This window comes from Manis pentadactyla, chromosome 8 (assembly GCF_030020395.1).
Source record: "Manis pentadactyla isolate mManPen7 chromosome 8, mManPen7.hap1, whole genome shotgun sequence".
NCBI classification, from domain to species: domain Eukaryota; kingdom Metazoa; phylum Chordata; class Mammalia; order Pholidota; family Manidae; genus Manis; species Manis pentadactyla.
Genome location: NC_080026.1, coordinates 108,622,092 through 108,642,979, shown reverse-complemented (window position 1 = coordinate 108,642,979; position 20,888 = coordinate 108,622,092). Strand labels below are relative to the sequence as shown.

Sequence of the window (20,888 nt, the reverse complement as noted above, 5' to 3'; positions counted from 1 at the left end):
TATTCTCTTTGTTAATTCATAGTCATTATTCACTGACATCTCTAATAAGTGTGCCATGATTATCATGTTAGCGTAAACGTTATACCCAGCGACAATGAATGCCACCCCCAGGACCGGTGCTCAGGTCTCTGAACTCAGATCCAAGACATCTGCCACAAGCCCCCGCTGCCCCCCAGCATGGTCCTCACTCTCTCTCTCCATAAGCAGGCAGGAGCAGGTGCTGCGGAGGGCGTGAGGGGCATCCTGAACCGTAGCTCGGTTGGCCTCGCTGCTGCCTCAGGGCCCAGCCCTGCCTGCCCAGCCATTCAGACCCACTTCATTCACACCACGTGCAATCTTCCCCAGCAACAAGCAAGTCAGGCCCTGAGTTTCTGGGCCACTCCAAACCTCCCCGTCTATGGCCTGGGCAGCTCCAAGGACGTTATACTTCAGGCTAAGCCAACTCCTCCCTCAGGCTCTCAGCACATGATGCAGCTGAAGGCAACACTCCGACACTGCCCACAGGCCTGCATCTGCATCTCTGTCTACACAAGGCTCAGGTGCCCACACTGAGTGGACCCTTGCTTGGCTCTGCTGCTCCTGTGGCCTCGTCTAGTCCGCTCCCCATCCCCTCCAGGGAATGCCTCTCTCCAGCATGGGGTGGTGGAGAGCAGGAGCTCTGGCCTACCATATGTTGTTTACCCCTGGAAGCCAAATAGTTTGCATCAGAATCTCCTGGCTGGGAACAAAGAGAGAGGCAGGGCTCCACCCAGAACAGCAAGGACTGCTGCCTGTGAGCCATTATTATCTCCATTGTGCAGACGAGGAACAAGCAAGACAGGAAGGTCTTGTCCAATGTTGCACAATTAAACCAATGTGAGAACCAGGTTTGAATCCAGGCAGCATGACTCTCGAGCCTCATACACCCTCCCTCTGGCTCCATCAGAACCCACTGGGATGAGCACACCACGATCCACCTAACCATCCTCCTGGCAGGGACTAGGGGCAGGAAGGGGCTGGGCCCCAGGTTCTTTGATCAGCCCTGCCAGACATAGCATCTGCTGCCCCAAAGGTCAGATGGGCCCCACTTATGAGGTCCTGCCAATGGACGTGGGAGCTGCTAATAAGGGCATCATGACAGATGGAGACCAGTGTGCCAGCTTCTCAGGAGATGGCCCTCCTGCCATCCCTCCCGCCATCTCTCCTGCCAGGTGCACAGTGAAGGGCCTTGGGGAGGGGCAATGGGCCCCTGTTGGGATCAGGTGCTCTGGGTTCCTGCCTCCCTTCCCTCTCATTCTTTGGAGAGTTTTGGCCTGGCCTCTTCCTCCCTTCTGTCCTTTCTCCTTCTCTGACCACCTGGAGGCCAATGACCTTGACTCTAGCTGCATGATTCCTTTTCCCCGACTGCAAAGCTGGGGTGGACTGAAGAAGTAGACATTTGCATTCACATCTTCTCCCCTCTGCCTGCCCAGTTTGACAGATGAACTTGACCCAGGCATCCTAGAATCACAGGCTCTCACAGAAGGGTTAGAAGGGCTTTGGAATCATCTTGCCCAGGGGCTATCAAAAGGAGCAGTATCATCCCCAAGAGGCAGTGAGAAAAGAGTGGGGTTGTTTTGGTGACACAATGCCTACAGATACTACTGGCAATTAATAGGCATGGCCCAGGGATGTTAAATGTCCAGCACTGCATTAGAACAGCTCTGCACAGTGAAGAACTGCACCACCCAAAATGCCAGTAGTGCCCCAACCCCACCCCCAATACCAGCTTCGATAGAAGAGACACTGAAGTTCAATGAGAAAATGTAATTCAGTCAAGGTCACTGTGGCAGAAACTGCCAGATGCCTACCAATTTCCCTTCTCCTTGTCTTGCCTGGAAAAAGAACCCTACAAATAGCTGAGTACCACCCAGCTCAGAGATTGTTTCCCTAGTTCTCCAACAGCTCCACGTAAGCTATATGCAAAGTCCAGCCTGTGAAATTAATCAGGTGTATTGTACAGGCTGCCAAGAAGTCCCCTTGAATGCCCTTTTCCTGCCCTTCCATCTCCTGCTGCCTAAAATGCAGATGGAGCCTGAGCAGCATCTTGGGCCACAAGGCCAAGCACTAGGGATGGAGGAGCAGCCAGACAGAAGGTGTCTGAGGCCCTGAAAAATGTAGAGTCACTACCCAGCCCTAGACTGGCTTTGGATGCCTGCTACATGAAAGAGAAATAAACTCTCTTTTTTTATATTTTGGTATCATTAATATACAGTTACATAAGCAACATTGTGGTTACTAGATTCTCCCCATTCCCCACCACATACCCCATTACAGTCACTGTCCATCAGTGTAATAAACTCTCTTTTTAAAGCTATTGTTATTTGGGAATTTTTCTAGTATTTACAACTAGATTGATATAGTCATGTCACTGATTCAGATTAATATTCATCAAACATTTTTGAACATCCAAATGTGTCAAGCAGCATGTTGGGAATTTTTATAGGCAATTATCTTGAGAGATAATCTAGAATATCTGATTCTTAATCCCACATTGCATATAAACTATTAAGAAACCAAAGGCCTAAAAGAGGAAGTAACTTCCTTTTCCATGTCAACAAATGAGCAAGTGGCAAAGCCAGAACTGGAACCAAATCTCCTGATTCCTTGACTGTTGCTACTTCTGCTTCTGGAAAGAGAAACATTTTGGCCAAGTGAGTAACTGTACGAGGATGGCACTACTCATCCTGCATGACGAAGACAGATGTGTTCTCAGCCCAGATAGAGCAAAGTCGTGATTAAAATAAGCCCAGAAAAGAAGCAGCAAAGCCTCCTTTAGTGAATAAGGCCAGTGTTGCTATTTCTCAAGTAGTAAGGTCACAGCCACTCATGCTTCATGTGAACTCCTGGTCACAGTGTACAAGGTAATTGAGGCCAGTTGTTCTCTGAGGACAATGAAAACAAAAGTAGGCCAAAAAACTGGAAAAAAATCTTAATAACACCAAAGATTATAAACTACCAAGCAATTCCTGGGATAGGATCTGGGAAAAAACAAAAGTCCAGAGAGATAAACTCAGCCTATAAAGCTGCTTTCATCCAGAGGAGACTTGCTTACCTGGGAGAAACAGGTACTGGAGTAGAAGCTGGGCTTTGAGTATCCTCAGAGCTGGAAGGAAAGAAGTAAAAACCAGAGTTTGTCATAGGTGGGAACTCTGAAGACTCATGCCCTGCCCAGAACTGGGGCTACACAGCTGGATGGGGTGCAGAAGAGGTAGGGGATGAGTTTAACATAACCAGCCCTTACAAAGACTTACACTCTGATTTCTTATCAGGAAATATCAAGCCTTCAAATTGAATTGTGGTGGTCCCAGAATGGTAATACCCCTAAGCACTTGGCTGAAGCAAATAAAAATAATTCCTGGATTTTGAATCCACGCCTTCAAGATATTATTCCAACATCCATGAGAAGAAATGAGGAAATAACAGACAATAAAAACAAACCCAAAAGTACATGAAGTATTGGTATTATCAGACGCAAACTAAAAAGTAACTATGCTTACTGTGTTCAAGGAAATAAAAATCCAAACTTGAAAAATCTGGCAGGGAACTAGAAATATAAAAAGTCATCAAGCAGATCTGAAAAGAACCAAATAGAAATTCTAGCTCAAAAAAATTAAATTACAATCTCAAGGAATGGGATTAAAAGCAGATTAGATACAGCTGAAAGAGAATTAGTGAACTGGAATTTAGGTCTGAAGAAACTATCAAGACTGATGCAAAGACAGGACAGATTAAAGAGAGAACATACAAAAGTGAGAGTAAGAGACACAGAACATAGAGTAAGAAGGCCTATCACACTTTTAATCAAAGTCCCAGAAGGACAAAAAATATGTGGCCAAAGCATTCTTCATGTGAATCTATCCTGTGGGAATTTTTTATGGTAATAAAGTGATTTTGCCCTTAATTAAGCAGAACACTGGTCACAGCCCTGGGAGAAAAAGAATCAATTTTTCTTCCTTTGTCAAAGCCTTCTCCAAATTTTCAACCAGAAAAATCCTAAGTAGAGGTAGACACTACTGACACCTTGCTGAAGCCTGAGATGACAGATTTTTACAAAACACAGGAAGGGTTGGTTACAGGGTTGGGACTCTTATCTTGAGACATGGGGGGGATATCTACAAAAACCAGTAGAGGGACACCAGACTGGGAAGGTGCATAGAGACCCAGCAGAAGAGCCTGAGGAAGCCTGGAGAAACAGAATTGGGTCCTAAAAGAGGTCCTCTGAAGGGTTATACTGCACTTAACTATCTCTCTCCACTAAGCATCTGGTTTCCAGTGGCCAGTCACACCGATCCTCAGTTAGGGTCCTATCACCCAAAGTGGTCCTTAAGCCAAATCTAAAGCAGCTCCAGGCCACCTCTCCCTCAGCAGACCCCAACGCCCAAGGGATTGAAACTTATAACACAGTTTTCTACAAGGGAATTCTCTCAAAAAGATCTCCAATCCCTGATCTTCTTTTGCCCTTAATGTGGATGTGCCATCTCACCGGTCCCCAGCCAGTGTCTGCCCTACAACTCCTGCATAGGGTACCTTTGTCTTCCTTCCTCAGCCAAAGCTGGTATATAGGACAAGTCACGATTTAATGTCTTATTACGTGTGTCACTACAGCTCAACAGAAAATTCTGTGAGAAGATACTCTACAAAGCTAATAGTAATCACCAGAAATTGGGATTGTGGGTGTGTTTTGTTCTATCTTATTTTATTTATATTTCAAGTTTTTCTAAAATGAATTATTTTATAACAGAAAAAATATATAATTTATTAAAAAAAGTTTTAAGAAAAGAAAAGATGTGGTCCCTGGAGCAAGCATTGTGGGTCACCACCCAACCACCATTTCTCCACTCCACTGTTAATTAATTCTTCAAGCAATTCTTCACGTTTAGCTGCCCTGAGATTCAGTGGAGGTTGAACTCTCCTCTGCTCCAAGATAGATAATTGTCAGTCACTTGTGGTCATTCCTTTCTCCTAGCTAGTGACTGCCTTAGGGAGGAGCATGTGACATGAGAGGAGAAGTAAATTATGGCACATCCATGCAATGAAATATTATTAGCAAGAAAAAGAAATGAGCAATTAAGCCACGAAAAGACATGGAAGAAACTTAAACGCATATTACCAAGTGAAAGAAGCCAATCTTTAAAGGCTGCATACTATATGATTCCAATTCTATGACATTCTGGAAAAGCAAAACTATGGAGACATTAAAAAGATCAGTGGTTGCCAGGGTATATGAAGAAGGGAGGAATGAGTAGTGGAGTACCGAGGACTCTAGGGCAGTGAAACTATTCTGGCAATACTATAATAGTGGATACATGCCATTACACATTTGTCCAAACCATAGAAATACAACACCAAGAGTGAACCCTAATGTAAACTATGGACTTTTGAGTAACAGTGATGTGTCGGTGCAGGTTCATTGATTGTAGCAAACACGCCGCCATGCTGTAGTGTTCATAGTGGGGGAGACTGTGTGATGTGTGCAACAGCAGGTATATGGGAGCTCTCCGTATTTGCTGCTCAGTTTTGCTGTGGACCTAAAACTTCTCAAAACAAAATCTATTGAAAATTAAAAGTTTTTTAAAGACCTGAGAAAAGAAATAGTTCCCTTCTTGTCTGTTAACATGGCCAGTGAAGTGCAGTAGAAAGTTGAAGAATTTCTGGCCTGTTGGCAGTGGTGGACCAAGAGCAGTATTGTGAGGGTGGTCCCCCACAACCAGTGCAGGCAATACAGGGGTGCAATGGCAGAGAATTTTAAAATGTTAGTAAAACAAACCAAAAGTCGGTCTCCATTTTATTATCACCAACCAGAAGTTTTGAACTCTATCAGTAATAAAATACCCATGCCCTAAAAAAATTTCTTGTGATCTAAATTATAAGCAAGTGCTTACAGTTTACTGTTGGGCTTTAACACATGTTAACATCCAATGAGCGCATTTTCATTACTTAGGCTTTAATAAGTGTCAAGTTCTACACGACAGTTAATTCAGAAAGTTCCTGGTTATTTGGGCAACCTTTGGTACACACACACACACTTAGCTACACATGTGGTATTTTTTTTTAATTAATGGATTTTATTTTTCGAGAGCAGTTTTAGGTTTGCAGAAAAACAGTACACAGTCGTTTCCCCTATTGTTAACATCTTGCATCAGTGTGGCACATTTGTTACAATTGATGAACCAATATTGATAGACTATTATAACTAAAATCCATAGTATACATTAGGGTTCACTCTTTGCACTGTGCATTTTATGGATTTTGACAAATGTACAATATGGTCCACCATCCCAGTATCATATAAAATAGTTTCACTGCCCTAAAAATCCCCTGTGCTCTGCCTCTTCCTCCCTCCCCTAACCCCTGGCAACCACTGATCTTTTACTGTCTCCATAGACTTATTTTCTCCAGAATGTCGTAGAGTTGCCATCATACAGTATGTAGCCTCTTCAGACTGGCTTCTGAAGGTTCCTCCATGGTTTCTCATGGCTTTACAGCTCATCTCTTTTTCTTGCTGAATAATATTCCATTGTCTAGATGTGCTACAGTTTATTTATCCACTCACCTGCTAAAGGACATCTTGCTTCCCGCCTGTATGCTTCTAGGATAAGTTCCTAACTGTTCCAAATCATTCAAGCTCAAGCTCATTTTAGGCACAGTTTGTGTCCCAAACCTTGATACTATACATTCCTGCATTTAAACAGTACATTCAAAGTAAAAACGGATGGCCCACTGAGTGTGAAAACAGAAAACTAAAACTTGAGGTCCTTCAATTCTGTCATTCTATGGGATCACTTGGAGTTTTATTTTGTGTTTAAAATAAAAAACTATGGAGCGGTGTGAACTGAGAAGTAGCATGCTTATATTTGAGAAGCACACTATTCATTTATACGTGAAATACTTTACTGAATTTGAACAATATCTTTAAAATTTCTTCTGTTTGCTTATTTCAAAACTAAAGAAAAAATCAAGAGTAATTATTACTGCTTATTATGTGATTATTAGTCAAAATAATTTCATCATGTTAGTAATTCTAAGATGGCCTCCTAGATTCCCACCCACTGCAAGGAGGCCTGAGATAATCCCCTGGCCCTGAGTGTGAGTGGAACCAGTAAATATAATAGAACATTACAGCTGGCTTTGAGTTAATCAAAAAGATTATCCTTCTTGGTGGGCCTGTCCTAATCAGATGAGTGCTTTTAAAGGTGACACAGAAGGAAGGTCTCTCTCCTGCTGGCCTTGAAGATGCGGCCTCCATGAATTCCATAGCTACAAAGAAGTTAATTCTGCCAAAAATCACATGTGTTTGGAATGGGACCCCAAGCCTCAGATGACTCCACTCCTGGCTGACACCTTGACTGTAGCTTTATGAGACCCTAAACAGAGGATCCAGCTCACCCATGTCTGGATTCCTGACCCATAGAAACTGAGATAATAAATATGTATTGTCTTAAGCTGCTAAATTTGTGAAAATTTGTTGTAGCAGCAATAGAAAATGAATACACATGTCTAAGGCCTCCTGGCTGGCCAGAGAGAAGCTGAGAGGAACACATCCCAGCTTCACACTATGTAGGTAATCCTTATCACTGCTTGCAGATGCCAAAACAGAGAAGTCATGTGTCTTAGCCAAGACCACACAGCTGTTAAGTGACCAAGTCAGACTGGAAGCCAGGCCTGACTCTAGGGCCTCCAGTGGATTTTCCCCATGGGTGATTCTGCAGGGGGCATGCAGTAAACACCCTACCTGCTGTCATTGCTGGGTTCTTATGGGGAATTGTGATTTCTGGTGACACAGGAACCCACAGTTAAGAAGGGCACTGTGGAGGAGGCAGTTCCCACTCCAGACTCACAGACTAGTTCCACCTCAATCCCACCTGGTCACCTGGGTGAGCAAGTGGAAACACAGGCCCCCAGTCATTGCTTGTCTCAGCCCTCTGTTTGTTTTACAGCATACGTGCAATTACTCCATTTGTACATCTTGTCTTGTCCCAGCCTCCCCACTCAAACGTCACTTGAGTCCAAGTCTGACCTGGGCTCCCAGTGCCTATCAGGATGCCAGGCACACAGTAGGTATGCAATGACTTTTGCTGAGTGGATTATAGAGTGAAAAATGATGACTTCTGTTCCTCCTCTGAATCCCAAGATAGGCAGGGGCTGAGAACTGCGATCTCAGCCCAGAAAATTCAATCCTTTCTCTTCCTTTCTCACGGCCCCTTCTCCTTGACTCTAGGGCTCAAGACTCCTCCCTTCAGAGGCTGAAGTCCCCACCCTCGCCAGCTCCGTTACAAATCACCCCACTGCCCCACACTGAGAGGCTTCCACGCAGTTGGACTCTCCCAAGTTCAAAACACAGCACCTGCTCCCTCTGCTGGTGAAAGTGGGAAAGTGCATGGATATCCCTCCACGCTGGAGGAGTTGGAGACGCTGGGAAGGCAGGTGGGAGGGGCTCAGGGAAGCTCCCAGCCGGGAAGGAGGGTGGGAAGGAATGGGAGGAGTCAGTGGCCTGGCTTGAGTCCTGCTGTGGTGAAGGACTTCCTCCCCTCAGGCTTGAAGGCCTGGAGCCTCAGGCCCTACCCCCAGGGCTGTCAAAGGAGCAACATGCTTCAGATACTGTGTCTTTGCCAAGCAAGGCCTAGATGGGGGTTCCAGACAAGGAAGGGGACATTGCTTCCAGCAGGAGAGAACTACTCAGAGGGAAGGCAGGCCCTGAGGGCTAGCACCACATACCCATACATATGTACCTCAGCTATCCTTGCCCCAGTGCACCGAGTGGATACTATTACTTGTACCATTGTGGGTAAAACTGTAATATTTCTAGTATATCTCTCCTGGCTTTAGTACATCTGCATATCAAAAGGCGTTCAAGTGTGGAGAGAAGTATGGCTTTAGTGCACTTGCATCATTCCTCAGGGATGGAGAGAAGTTCATCTCCATGTCAATGGGTAATGACCTGGGCAATGGAGGCCTTATAGGTACCTGAGAGGTGAGGGGTGGTGCCAGTTTTGCTTCTGCTGGAGCAGGAAAGAGAGAAGGGCCCGGACTGCAGTTTGTAAGCAACAAATGAATTTAAAATTTTATTTCTCCCTTTGACTGATTTTTGGTTTTTAGAGGTATTTTGCCCCAGGATTTCCTCTCCCCAGACTTACAACCATAAAAGGTGAGGAAACTGAGGCACAAAGTAAGTGGTGGAGTCAGAATTCAAACCCAGGTCAGTATGACTCTAAAAGTCCCTGCTCCTCACATGCCCTGAGCGTGTGTGCCTCCTGTGTTATTTCTGATTCTGCATCCACGGAAGCCTCATTATCCTATGTGACTTCATGAGGCTCTAAAGCAAAGATTAGCCTGGGTGTCACTGAAGCTAGGGCATTGCTGGGGTGGGGAATGGCCCAGCCCCAGGACCAGACAGCATGATGGGCACCTCCTGGCTGGGTGACCTTGGGAAAATCACTTAACCTCTCTGAACCATTATATTCTCATTTGTAAAAGAAACATAATTCCTGATTAATAAGTGGTTGTGGGATTAGAGCTTATGTGTGTCAAGTTCCCAGGCATAGAGTAGCTGTTGTTCACAATTATCATCTTATCACATGTGTCTGTCTCTGATATTCCTCCCTTGAGTATGGACTGGCCTTAAGTGACTTGCCTCTCAGGACTGGAATAAAGTAGAAGCAACGGTGTGCACTTTCAGGGAGCAGGCCATGAAGGACACATTTCCTCCATGCTTGCTTCTTTCTAGCTCACTCACTCCAGGGAGGCCAGCTGCCATGTTGTGAAGACACTCAAGCTGCCTGAGTAGTCAACAGCCACTTGAGTGAACTTGGAAGCAAATCCTCTAGCCCCAGTCAAGCCTTCAGATAATGGCAGCCTGGAGCACATCTTGACTGCAACCTCATGAGAGATCCTCAGTCAGAACTACCCTCCTAAGCCATTCCTGAACTCCTGACCCACAGAAACAGTGGAGATAATGTTTGCCATTTTAAGTTTGCTGTTTATAAGTTACAAAAATATAACTAATACACTTTATAATCCACACCCTGGGACCAGCAATTGCCCAAATCTCTGCCACAGCAGTGGTCACACAGAATCTGCACTGAAAGAGGGCCCAAGCCCTGTGCAGCTGACCATGAAAGAAAGAATAACAACTAATATTTACTAAGCCCTTACCATCTGCCAGGCATGGAGCTGAGCACTTTACATTTATGTTCCTAACAAACATACCAAGAGGGAAATGCTATTATCCTCATTGCACAGATGGGGAAACTAACTCTCCGAAAGGTTACGTTCTCACCACACGAAGATCTCACCACAGGGCAGGAGCAGGGCTGGGATTTTAATCAGATTCCAATTCCTGCTCCCAGGTGCTTAACCAGTGTACTGCATGGCCCCCTGAAGGGTACAGTGGCTCAAGGGCCCATTCCCTGTTCCTATCCCATCCTAGCCTCACTACCACCACCACCACCCTCTTGCTCTCTCCTGTGAGGGTGACCAACACATGATCTGGGACAAATCCCACCCAGTCTGTTGCCCCTTAGCCAAGGTAGTGTCTCTGTTCCCTACTACTATCAGGTGAGCCCACCCCTCACCTGCCCCAGTGCCTTTTCAATGAACACATTCACAGTGAAGGGACCTCCAAGTCACATAATCCAGTCCCCCTTCCATCCAGATACATAAACAGGTCCAGAGGTGGGCAGTGGATTATCTAAGGGCACAGAGGCAGCTGAGGGAGCAGTGAGGCTGAAAGCCAGCTCCCCTGGGTCCCCTCAATCCAGCCTGCACACCAGCTGCCTTTCCCAGCACCACCTGCCCCAGCACCCACCATAGGCCCTGCCCACCTACCCAGATACCTGGGATTGGAACCTGAAGGCCCAACTTCCCAGCATGTTCCACTGCCCCTGGCCTGAGGGAGCCAGGAGGAGGGAGCTTATCTCCACCTGTGAGGTGTTGTCTCACCCCACCCCCCTCCCTGCCAGGCAGCCCTGATTAATGGGCTGGTGCTATCTTATCTCCCAGCTGCAGCAGTTAGGGATTAATGGGTGGTGGCAGGGCCCCAGGAGGACACATTCTGCCCCCCAGATCAACCTGAGAGCTCAGCAGGAGGGCAGGGAGCAGGAGGAGAGGGGACCAAAGGGGTCTGTTCTCCAGCTGCCATCTTGCTCTCCCACCTGAACTGGCTGGGTCACTGCAAATGTATTAGAACATGTAGGACACAGCCTGGCACTAATAGGGCTCAATAAATGGTAGCCATTATTGCATTCTGCTGTCATCTCTTGGAGTCCTTAGGCCCATGCCTGCCCTGAGGTTGAGCTGCCCCACTTTGCTCACCCAAATCCCCCCCCGGACAGCCCACTCCACCCTCAGGTACTGCATCTATAAAATGGGCACAGGTTTGGGGTTTGGACACAGAGTTGTAGGTCTGACATTATTTTATTGAGTGACCTGAGAGTGGGTCTACAGATTTATTTATCTGGCTGTGAGGCCTTAGCAAACCCCCTCACACTCAGCCTCACATTCCTCATCTGTAAAAGGAGTATGATAATATCATGACCCTTCACACAGTGTCGTCAGGATGAAACAACTTCTGGAAGCCCTATAGGGACTGTCCCATGTCATACTGGAGTGTGGACCTGGAAACCAGAGCAGGTCAGACACCAAACTCTGACTAAATGGTTCATGTTGCTGCTCAGAGAACCAACCCCCCAATCCAGGCTCAGCTCTGGGACAGAAAGACTGCCTGAGTCACATAATAGGGCCGACGAAGGGGACCAGATGTGCTACTGTGCCTGGAATGGTCCCAGGTTGCTCCACAGCCCAGGTGTGACTGTTAGTAGCACCCCCTTCCACTCTCCAAGTGTCCCCCTTTGGATATCCATTAGGTGGCCCCTAGGCGAAGGAACAAGACTCTGTCCTCCCTCAGGGAGAGACTCCATCTAACCTTGAGTGAGTGGCCAGCATGGCTGAAGTCAGGCCATTAAGTCCACCAGGCCCATGCAGAGGCCCAGACTCAGAACCCCATGGCTCAGGGGACACCCACTGACCTCTTCCCTGACTATCTCAAGAAACACATGGTCACTAGGCAGAGGGAAGGAGAGAGCTGAAGATGAGCCAGGGGTGGGGAAGGAGAAAGCAGCAGGGAGGTGCGAGGGCAGGGGGTTTTCAGATGAATAGATGTAGAATAAGGGAAGAATGGATGAAAGAAATGAGAGGAGGAGGTAAGAAAGCAGATACAGGGGAGAGTGTATGAATGGAAGAAAGGAAGGATGGAAGGGTGTTGAAAGGAAGGGATGAGGAGATGCATGGCTGGATGGATGCACAAGGGGAAGGCTGAAAGCGGATGGATGTCAGAGCCTCGCTGGCCCCGGGCCCCCATCCCTTGGACAGGGCACAGCACAGAGGGAACCTAGCAGAGGGCTTTTATTTTCAGGTTGACTCTGTGGGGCCCCAGGAAGCCAGTCTTCCCTCCTCCACCCCAAAGACATTCCTAGGACTCCTCCCTCCCCTTCCCTCTCTGCCTTTTCCCCCTGCCCCTTCCCAAAGGGCAAAGGGCAGCACAGCCAAGGAAAGCTCTCTGCTCCCAGCCCCTTTACCCCAGCCCTGTTTACTCTGCATCTGCAATTAACAGAGCCTCCTTCCCAGACCAACTAATAGTGGGGGGCCCAGGGAGGGCACTGGGAGCCCCGACAGGCCGGGTTACTCATTGGTAAACAATAGGGAATTGATGGAGGCTACTCCCTAATCCTGCTCTGAGGTGTCCCATCAGCCACCCCTTCCTGATTCTCAAAGAGGCACCCAAGTACCAGGTAAATCTTAGCTCAGAAAGGTTGACATGGATGGTGCTAGAAAGCCCTGCCTCTAGGTGCGCAGGTCTACGTGGGTGCAGCTGGGACCCTGGATCTGCCTTCATCTGGGCAGCTCCCAGGATCAGAGTAAAAAGATCGTGTGGCTAGTGGTGAAGATCATGGGCCCTGGAAAGGAACCAGACCTAGGTTCATAAATCCATTATTTCCCACTTAGCAGTTGTGTGACCTTGGACAAGTGAGTTAATCACTCTGAGCCTCAGTCTTCCCTTTTGTAGAACTGGGATGGAAAGACAGGCCTACGTGAAAGGCACTGCAGGATGGAATGGGTTAAATGCACCAAACACATGGCCTGTTAGTCATTCGCCACAGCTCTGGGTGCCTTTGGGGAACCTGAGCAACCTTCTCAGCCTTTTCATTCTCCAGGCTCCTTCTCCTTCCCCATGGGGTCCCCTCAGGTACCAGGGGACACTTGGAGGTTCTGTTTCCTCTGTCACCCAGAAGGACTCCAAAGGTTCCTGGTTGTCCAGTACAGTGGCCACCAGCCACATGTGACTATTTAAAATTAAATTAACTAAAATAATATTATCTGGTCATTAGAAAGGACTGCAGTCCTGATACATGTTATAACATAAACATTCTAAGTGAAAGCCAGGCACAGGTCACACACTATATGACTGCATTTGTGAAACGTCCAGAATAGACAAATCCACAGAGACGGAGAGGGGCTTGGCAGTTTCCAGGGGCTGGGGCAGGGGCAATAGGGAGAAACCACTTACTGGGAACACTGTTTCTTTGTGGGGTGATGACAATGTTTTAGAACTAGATAGAAGTGGTGGCCACATAACATTGTGAATCTACTCTACTATATGCCACTGAATTGCTGACTTTAAAATGGTTAATGTTATGTGAATTTCATCTCACTAAAAAAATAAAATAATTAAAACTTCAGTTCCTCAGGAGCATTAGCCACATTTCAAGTGCCCACTAGCCACATGTGGCTAGTGGCCACCAAACTGGAGAGCACAGAAACAGAACATTTCCATCTCTGCACAGTGTTTTAAACAAACTTGATCTTCAGGCAATCAAATAATAATAGTGCTAAAACCTCTTCACATACATTATCTCCTCTGACCCTCTCACCAGGATGGCATTGTTATTTTCTTTTAAGAGATGGGGAAACTGGGACCCAGAGAGAGGAGTGCAACCGCAAAGCTGCACAGGCAGTGTGGCCGGCCAGGGACTTGCACTGGAGTCCTAGGCATCAAGTCTGGGGCCCTTTCTGCCCACCTCAGAAACGAGCCCAGGAAGAAGCAACCACACTTTCTGGCTGTCTGACTGTCCTCACATATCTTGATTCTTGGTTTCCTCTCGCATCTGCTTTCTCCCAAAGGGACCCTGGCACCAGTTTAAAGCACGAAAAGGTGTGAAAGGGTTCAGTCTGGAAAGTGAAGGGTGCTTGGTTCCTGTTTGCAAAAACTGTGGGGAACAGGACTTATTGCCAAGAGATTTGGAATTTTAACAAAAATTCCAGGAAGCCAGGGGCTGGGTAATATGAGTGGAGGGAAAGAATGCACCTTTCCCTGACCCCAAGTTGCATGGCCACATAACTAAGTCAAGAGGGCACAGACCTCTTTGTCTCTTGTGGACCCTGAGCTGTCTTCACAGCCCTCCAGGGTGGGCTGGGAGGGACACACCTCCGGCTAAAAAGGCCTAAAAGTTTTCCTGGCCTTGGCACAATCTGGACTTGTGGGGCAAGGGAAAGGTGTGGAATGTAGGGAGAGTCAGAGCTTTGCTCAGTTCCAGCTCCATGACTTACTGCCTGGGTTACCTTGAGTGACTTCCTTGACCTCTCTGAGCCTCAGTTTCCTCATCTCTAAAATGGGGGGCTGACTATACATGCCTCCTTTGATTGCTGTAAGGATGAAGCAAAATAACAGATGTGACTCCCAAACACCCTATAAAGATGAATTATTCCCACCAGGACCCCAGCAGGTCTCAACTACTGTCCTCATGAGGGTCTTTCCTTAAGCACAAACCCCTGGGAAACCTTAAGCCTAATGTCCTCATTACTAATAACACTAATAATAGCACCATGCCAGACTAACTCAGTGAAGGGTGATTGTGAAATCCCAGAGGGAGGGATGACAGGCCTGTGGTAGAATGTGTGTGCTAGGCTCAGATCCACCTGAGAGATTCCCAGCTGGGTGACCTTGGGCAGTCCCCCAGTCACCTCTGATTTCTCATCGGTAAACAGGGATGATAGTAACACCTACCTCTCGGATAGCTGAGAGTTAAATGAGATGATAAAGCACCTAGCACCAGGCCTGGACAAGCAAATGTCTGCTAACATTATTAATCAGAGCCCTGAGCTGGGTGCTGGGCAAGGTGAGAGGGACATGAGCCCAAGTAACTACATGCCCAGGCAGAGGGGGCAGGCTATATGGAGCTTCTAGAAGGACTGAGTTCTCACTTCAGCCTCAAGGAGGCTGAAGTACTTTAAAAACATCAGTGGTGAAAAGCATTGATCTATGAGTGCATCTTGACAGAGGATCTACCAGCGTTTGGGGCAGGACAACCCTTGGTCATGCAGGGCTGGGCTGGGCACTGCAGCAATTTAGCATCCCTGGCCCCTGCCCAGTAAAAAGCCTCAAGGAGACTCAGGAGCCTTGCAGAGTGGCTGTGACCAGCAGGCGGAGGGGCAGACAAGGGCCAGCAGGCGCGGGCCCCTCTGAGGCCAGCACTTCTCACCCCCAAACCACTGCCTCAGAAGCGGCTGTGAGCGCTGTGGGCTGAACGGGTGGCCCAGCAATCCGAATGTGTATTTTAATCAGCTTCCAAGGTGATTCTTCACAGGCAGATTTGGGAACCCCTGTCCTTTCTTGGCTGTGGGGTGTGTCCTACAACCGTCCAAGTAAGCCCGCCCAGCCCCAGGTGACCCAGGAGGCCAGGGACGATTCGCAGCTACAGGAAGTTAACTCCAAATCTCATCTGCCCATTATACCTCTAACAATTAAACAAACAAACAAACAAAAACGTGGGGTGGGTGCAGGGGTGAAGAGTAACAACCAGTACAGCGCAGACACTAATTCCAGCAGATGTTCAGCGGATCCGAATAGGCTCCCACCAATCAGAACAGAGGTCTGGCCAATCAGAACTGCCAGAACAGCCACCTAGGGCCCAATCAGCTGTGTTTGGCCCTGGGGAGAGTTTACACTGGATGGAGCCTGCTGTGGGTACAGGAATGCTCTCAGCCCTGCCCCAGCCCTGACCACACTTGCCCACCCCTGCTCTATCTGCTGAGTTCCCACAGCCACATCATTTTGATACCGGGGTTCTTGTTTGCGGAGCCGAAGAATGAGCTTCACAAACAGTCAAGGTAGGAGAGCAAGGTACAGGCTTTTATTTAGAGATACAGTGAAAAGACAGAGCTCCTGGCTCACGCCAGGAGGGAACAAGAGAGTCCGTGGTGGTGCGTTGTCTAGGGGGTTTTATAGGCAGCTGAGGATTCTTCGAGAACATGAAAAAACTTAGGGGTGTGGACTTGTTAAGTGGTCCCTGAATATTTAGAATTAACTTAACACAAGTAACTTCCTCTGATGATTTATTTCTCCCTGAGATACCAGCATCTTGGTCTGGGAGCATATGAAACAAGGCCACCTGCTCAGCCCCCAAGGTGGGCCAAGGTAGTGTTTCCTAAAGAGTAAGTTAAGAATTTCTAACGTCTTAACTTCTTGGGTATTAAAATGCAATCTCATCTTTAAGGTGGACTCCTTCCTGCCTTTTACTATGTTGTTAATGCCTGGGCTTACTTGCTAAATTAGTTGCCCAGTTTGCAAAATCACTTCATCAGATCTGAAGGAGAAAGACAGCACAGAGGCCTGGGCCTTTTAGTATGCTAAAGAGAACCTTACACATGATTATAAATGGTTAGCATAATAAAACATGTGCTACTCTTCTTTATCTGGGGAACATTAACTGATTTTACTGAAAAATGATTCTAGAGCTCAATGTTTAACATAGAGTTTTAGCAGGGGGGTTTCTTTGCATGCAGTTACATTGCTCTGACTGTAAATATCTCGCCCTGCCCCCTCCAGAGGCCCTCACCCTATTCTGACTACATTTATGGTCCCTGTCTCAATTTGAAAACAGGATCACCTTACTTTAAAAACATCAGTGGTGAAAAGCATTGATCTATGAGTGCATCTTGACAGAGGATCTACCAGCGTTTGGGGCAGGACAACCCTTGGTCATGCAGGGCTGGGCTGGGCACTGCAGCAATTTAGCATCCCTGGCCCCTGCCCAGTAAATGCCATTAGCAGCCCATCATCCCAATGACCGAACCAAGGCACAGGCAGGCTATCCATGCATCTGAGAAAGACTTAGAGCCAACTCTCCTCATTTTACAGATAACACAACTGAGATCTGAGGAGTCAAGCAACCAGTCCAGGGCCGCAGCACAAGGGGGCGAGCAGAGACAGGAGAGCTAAAAGCAGTGGGCTGAGTCCTGGTCTCAGACAAAACTACTCAGGGCCTCGGGTTTCCCAGCAGTAGGGAGGAAGGAAGGGGCCCCTTTTCTGTAGCCCCATACTCTGAATCCCCAGCTGGAATAACCAGGCCCAGGTAGTTCCTACTGTGGCAAGAACCCTCAGCATCAAGCACAGAAGACCCGTTCTAGGACCAGGCAAAGAAGCTGCGACCACCTCGGAGGCCCTCAGGGCAAGTGCCCAGCAGTTCCCAGGCCAAGGCCCCAGCTCCCTCCCAGTAGAGGACAATTGCTCCATTGCTAGGGTGGAGGAGAGGAGATTCGCTGGCTTCAGCCCTGCCCAGCATCCCCCCCCACCAGCACCCTCTCGTTAATGAGGCCTTTGTTTGCCCAGTTCTACCAACAACTGGCCTCCACCCCTACCACTCCTGCCCTGGGTTTCCCCTCCACAGGCCTGCCCTCGAGGACCTCCCGGGGGCTCCTGACTTCCTCCCCTGCACCCAGCACAAAGGCCCCTGGAGCCTCTCTGACCTGCGTTCCCCTTGCTGGGTCACTCACTTCCCTCTCCCAGCCTCTGTTTTTTAAATTAATCAAAAATGCATGGACTGCCAATGGACTTCTGTTCAACATGAGAGAAGGAGTTCCATCCTAAGAGCTTGTAATTCCAGCCAAACTCAAAGAAATCTGCTGTTTTATTTAAGGGCAAATGAACAATTCTGTGTTGATTTGGGGAAACATGGAGAATAGTTTATGAACCTTTAGCAGCACCTTCACAGGAACCACCAGGATAGAGTATAGCTTTCAGGATAGAGTATAGCCTTCAGCTGAATCATTTTATAAACTGGGGTCCCAAGAACCCCACAAAGCCATAGCAGGACCTGAGAGAGTGGGGCCATGCACTGGCCTCCTGTAACTGCACAAAATCCTTTGAAAACTTACATTGCAGCAGTGTTAAGTATCTTCAGGTACTTCTTATTTAAATTTACCAACAAATTTTGCAAAAGAAAGTCCGTGTTTTGTAGATGGGGAAACTGAGGCACGGGGAGATAGCTCTTATCTGAGTTCCTACAGCCCATGAGGGGTAGCAGCACAAGCCTAATATGTGCTTTGACTCAGTGTCCAGTGCTCATTCTCCTTTCCACAAAGAGGAGGCATTGGAGTACCTCTCCACCCCTGAACCAGCAAATCATTCTAGTTATGATTATAAGCTATTTATGTATTATTCATTGCTGGCTACGCCCCTAGACCTTGAGTTCCCCAAGGGCAGTGGCTTCCCAGCCAGGATCAAATCTGCAGCAGCCTCAGTCACTTGAGTGCCAGGTGTCTTGTTGTGGCCCTTAAGGCCCTCCTCCCCTGCAAGGCAGTTTGGGTCAGTGCTCAACAGATTAGAACTTCCCCCAACGAATGGGTCCTGGGTTCCAGGCCTGCCTCTGCTTCTTGGCTATGTGGCTCTGGGCAAGGAACTGAACATCTCTGGGTCTCCAATCAATGGGGATAATAATGCCTCCTTCACAGTACTACTGGGATAGTTAAATGAGATAATGTATGGGAAAGTACAGAGGGTGGGAGGGAAGTCAACATGAGCTTAGGAGGGTTGTCCACCACTCCCAGCCCCTCAGCAAGAATGGCATACCGCTCAGCCTACTCCACTAGCCCCCACAGCTTTCCCCGCAGTCAATCTCTGACCCATGAATTCCAAACAAAACCTGAAAGGAAGCTAGCTCCAACCCCTGGCTCCAAGGACTCCTTGTTTCGGCCACTTCCTTCCACCAAGTATTCATCCACTCATTTGGTCATTCGCTCAATGTGTATTGAGCACCTACTATGTGACTGCCAGTGTGCTAGGCTGAAGACAAGGACTTGCACTTGTGGAACCCTCAGCCTACTGGGAAGCCAGGAATTGAGAAAATAAACCTACTGGTATGATGACCTGTGGGACAGGGCTGCAAAGGAAGCGTGCCCAGCAAGGAGGCCTGGCCAACCCAGAGCCTTGGTAAGAGTTTTATGCTAAGAGCAATCAGAGTAACTGAGGGTCTTGGGCAGAGGAGTGAGGCTAGCAGGTTAGTGGTGGGAAACGATCCCTGCACTCCAGCAGAGTGGAAAACCATGGAAGAGGAGCTCAGCCCAGAGCAGTGAGGAAGGACAACAGTGATGAGGAAGAGCAGCAAGAAAGGGAAAGTGCAGGTAGATTCAAAAGAAATTTATGAGCGAGGGGCCACAAAATTTGGTGACTGTCTCTGAAGACCATTGTCACGCCAATGTTCAAAGGCATTAACAGTTATATTTATTGATAGCTCTTTCTGTGTGTACCACTCTAAGTGATTTTTAAGTGAACTCTAATCCTCTCAATAATCCTATTAGGAATTATTGTTATTATCCTCATTTTGCAGATGAGAAAACCAGAGCACAGAGAGGCCCAAGGTCAAGTAACATTGCTTAAATGAGAGTCCAGCCTCATTCCAGAGTTCATGGTCTTAATCAAAATATTTGGCTGCCTCTCTGATGTGCTTCTAGCTGAGGTTGCCCACTAGCCACAACCTCAGGGATCCCAGGGGTGCTAGGGACCTAGGGAGAAGAGGAGAGTTTTACTCAGCCTTCTCTCTATCCCCAGGCCTGTCCAGAGAATACCAGCAGTGCTTGCCCCCACCCCACTTCCTTTTGTACTTCTGAAAGGCATTCTTAGAGCCAGACTAAGCCCCGGGTCCAAGACTAGTCTGGTCTCTGCTTCTGCTCCTGAGCCACATGAGATCCAGGACAATCAGAGAGCCTGCCTATGTGTCCAGGCTCATATAAGGAAGGACTATGGCTCACCTCACTGGCCCCTTGGTTCAGGGACAGCAAGCCCAGCTTCAGCCCCTCTACAGCCGGGCCCCCACTGCTGCCAGGGCACCGAGATCCTGAGCAGGCCTTCCTGAGCTGCTGCCCTGAGCACACAGGCTGTGTAGCAGGAAGGTCGCACACAGCTGGGGGCCTCTGGGACAGATGATTTTGCAACTGACAAAGCTAAAATGATGAAAAATAAAACAGTGCTCTAGGTGTGGTAGGAAGAGCATTAGACTGGGAGTCAGGAAGGCCAAGGTCTGGTTTCCTCTTATAGAAAGGGGTGGGGGGTGGGGGACACTGGCAGACAATAGCAATGGGTCCCTGCTAGCACTAGTAGTTCTCTTGATTACACAGACCATCACCCTGGGCTCAACAGCAGCTGATATGAAGATAGCTGTCCTGGTAGGGGAACACTGAGATTGTAAAAGGCAGATAATTCCAGGAGACTCTAGACTAAGGACAAGATTTTCTCTCATTACTTTGGGCATCCCAGCCCTCTAGGGAAGCAGGCAAGCCTGTGCTGGCAGGTCCTCCTCACAGCTGGAACAAAGAGGTCCCACCTTGGGCCAAGGACAAACTCAGTTTCACTGCCATCATCACCCCAACCCCTTTTCTGTTCATTGTCTCATTTGATCCTCAACATAGCCCCATGGAGAATGCGGGGCAGAGGTGTTTCTCCCCACTTCACAGATGAGAAAACTTAAGACTCAGGGGTGGGAGGGACTTGCTGTGAAGTTGAAAACACACAACTCAGATCTTCTGAATCCAAGCTTAGT

The 20,888-nt window shown here is 47.8% G+C and overlaps 1 protein-coding gene across 5 annotated transcripts in view; it reads right to left on the bottom strand.

Annotated features, from left to right (window-relative positions):
- Positions 1-20,888, bottom strand: part of ZFYVE27 (zinc finger FYVE-type containing 27) — a 107,834-nt gene that overhangs the window by 36,405 nt on the left and 50,541 nt on the right. For all 5 annotated transcript variants that reach the window (XM_057506193.1, XM_057506192.1, XM_057506191.1 and 2 more), the window contains one exon: positions 3,074-3,124. In XM_057506193.1, coding sequence (XP_057362176.1) covers positions 3,074-3,124 — 51 coding nt within the window. The remainder of the gene's footprint in view (positions 1-3,073; positions 3,125-20,888) is intronic.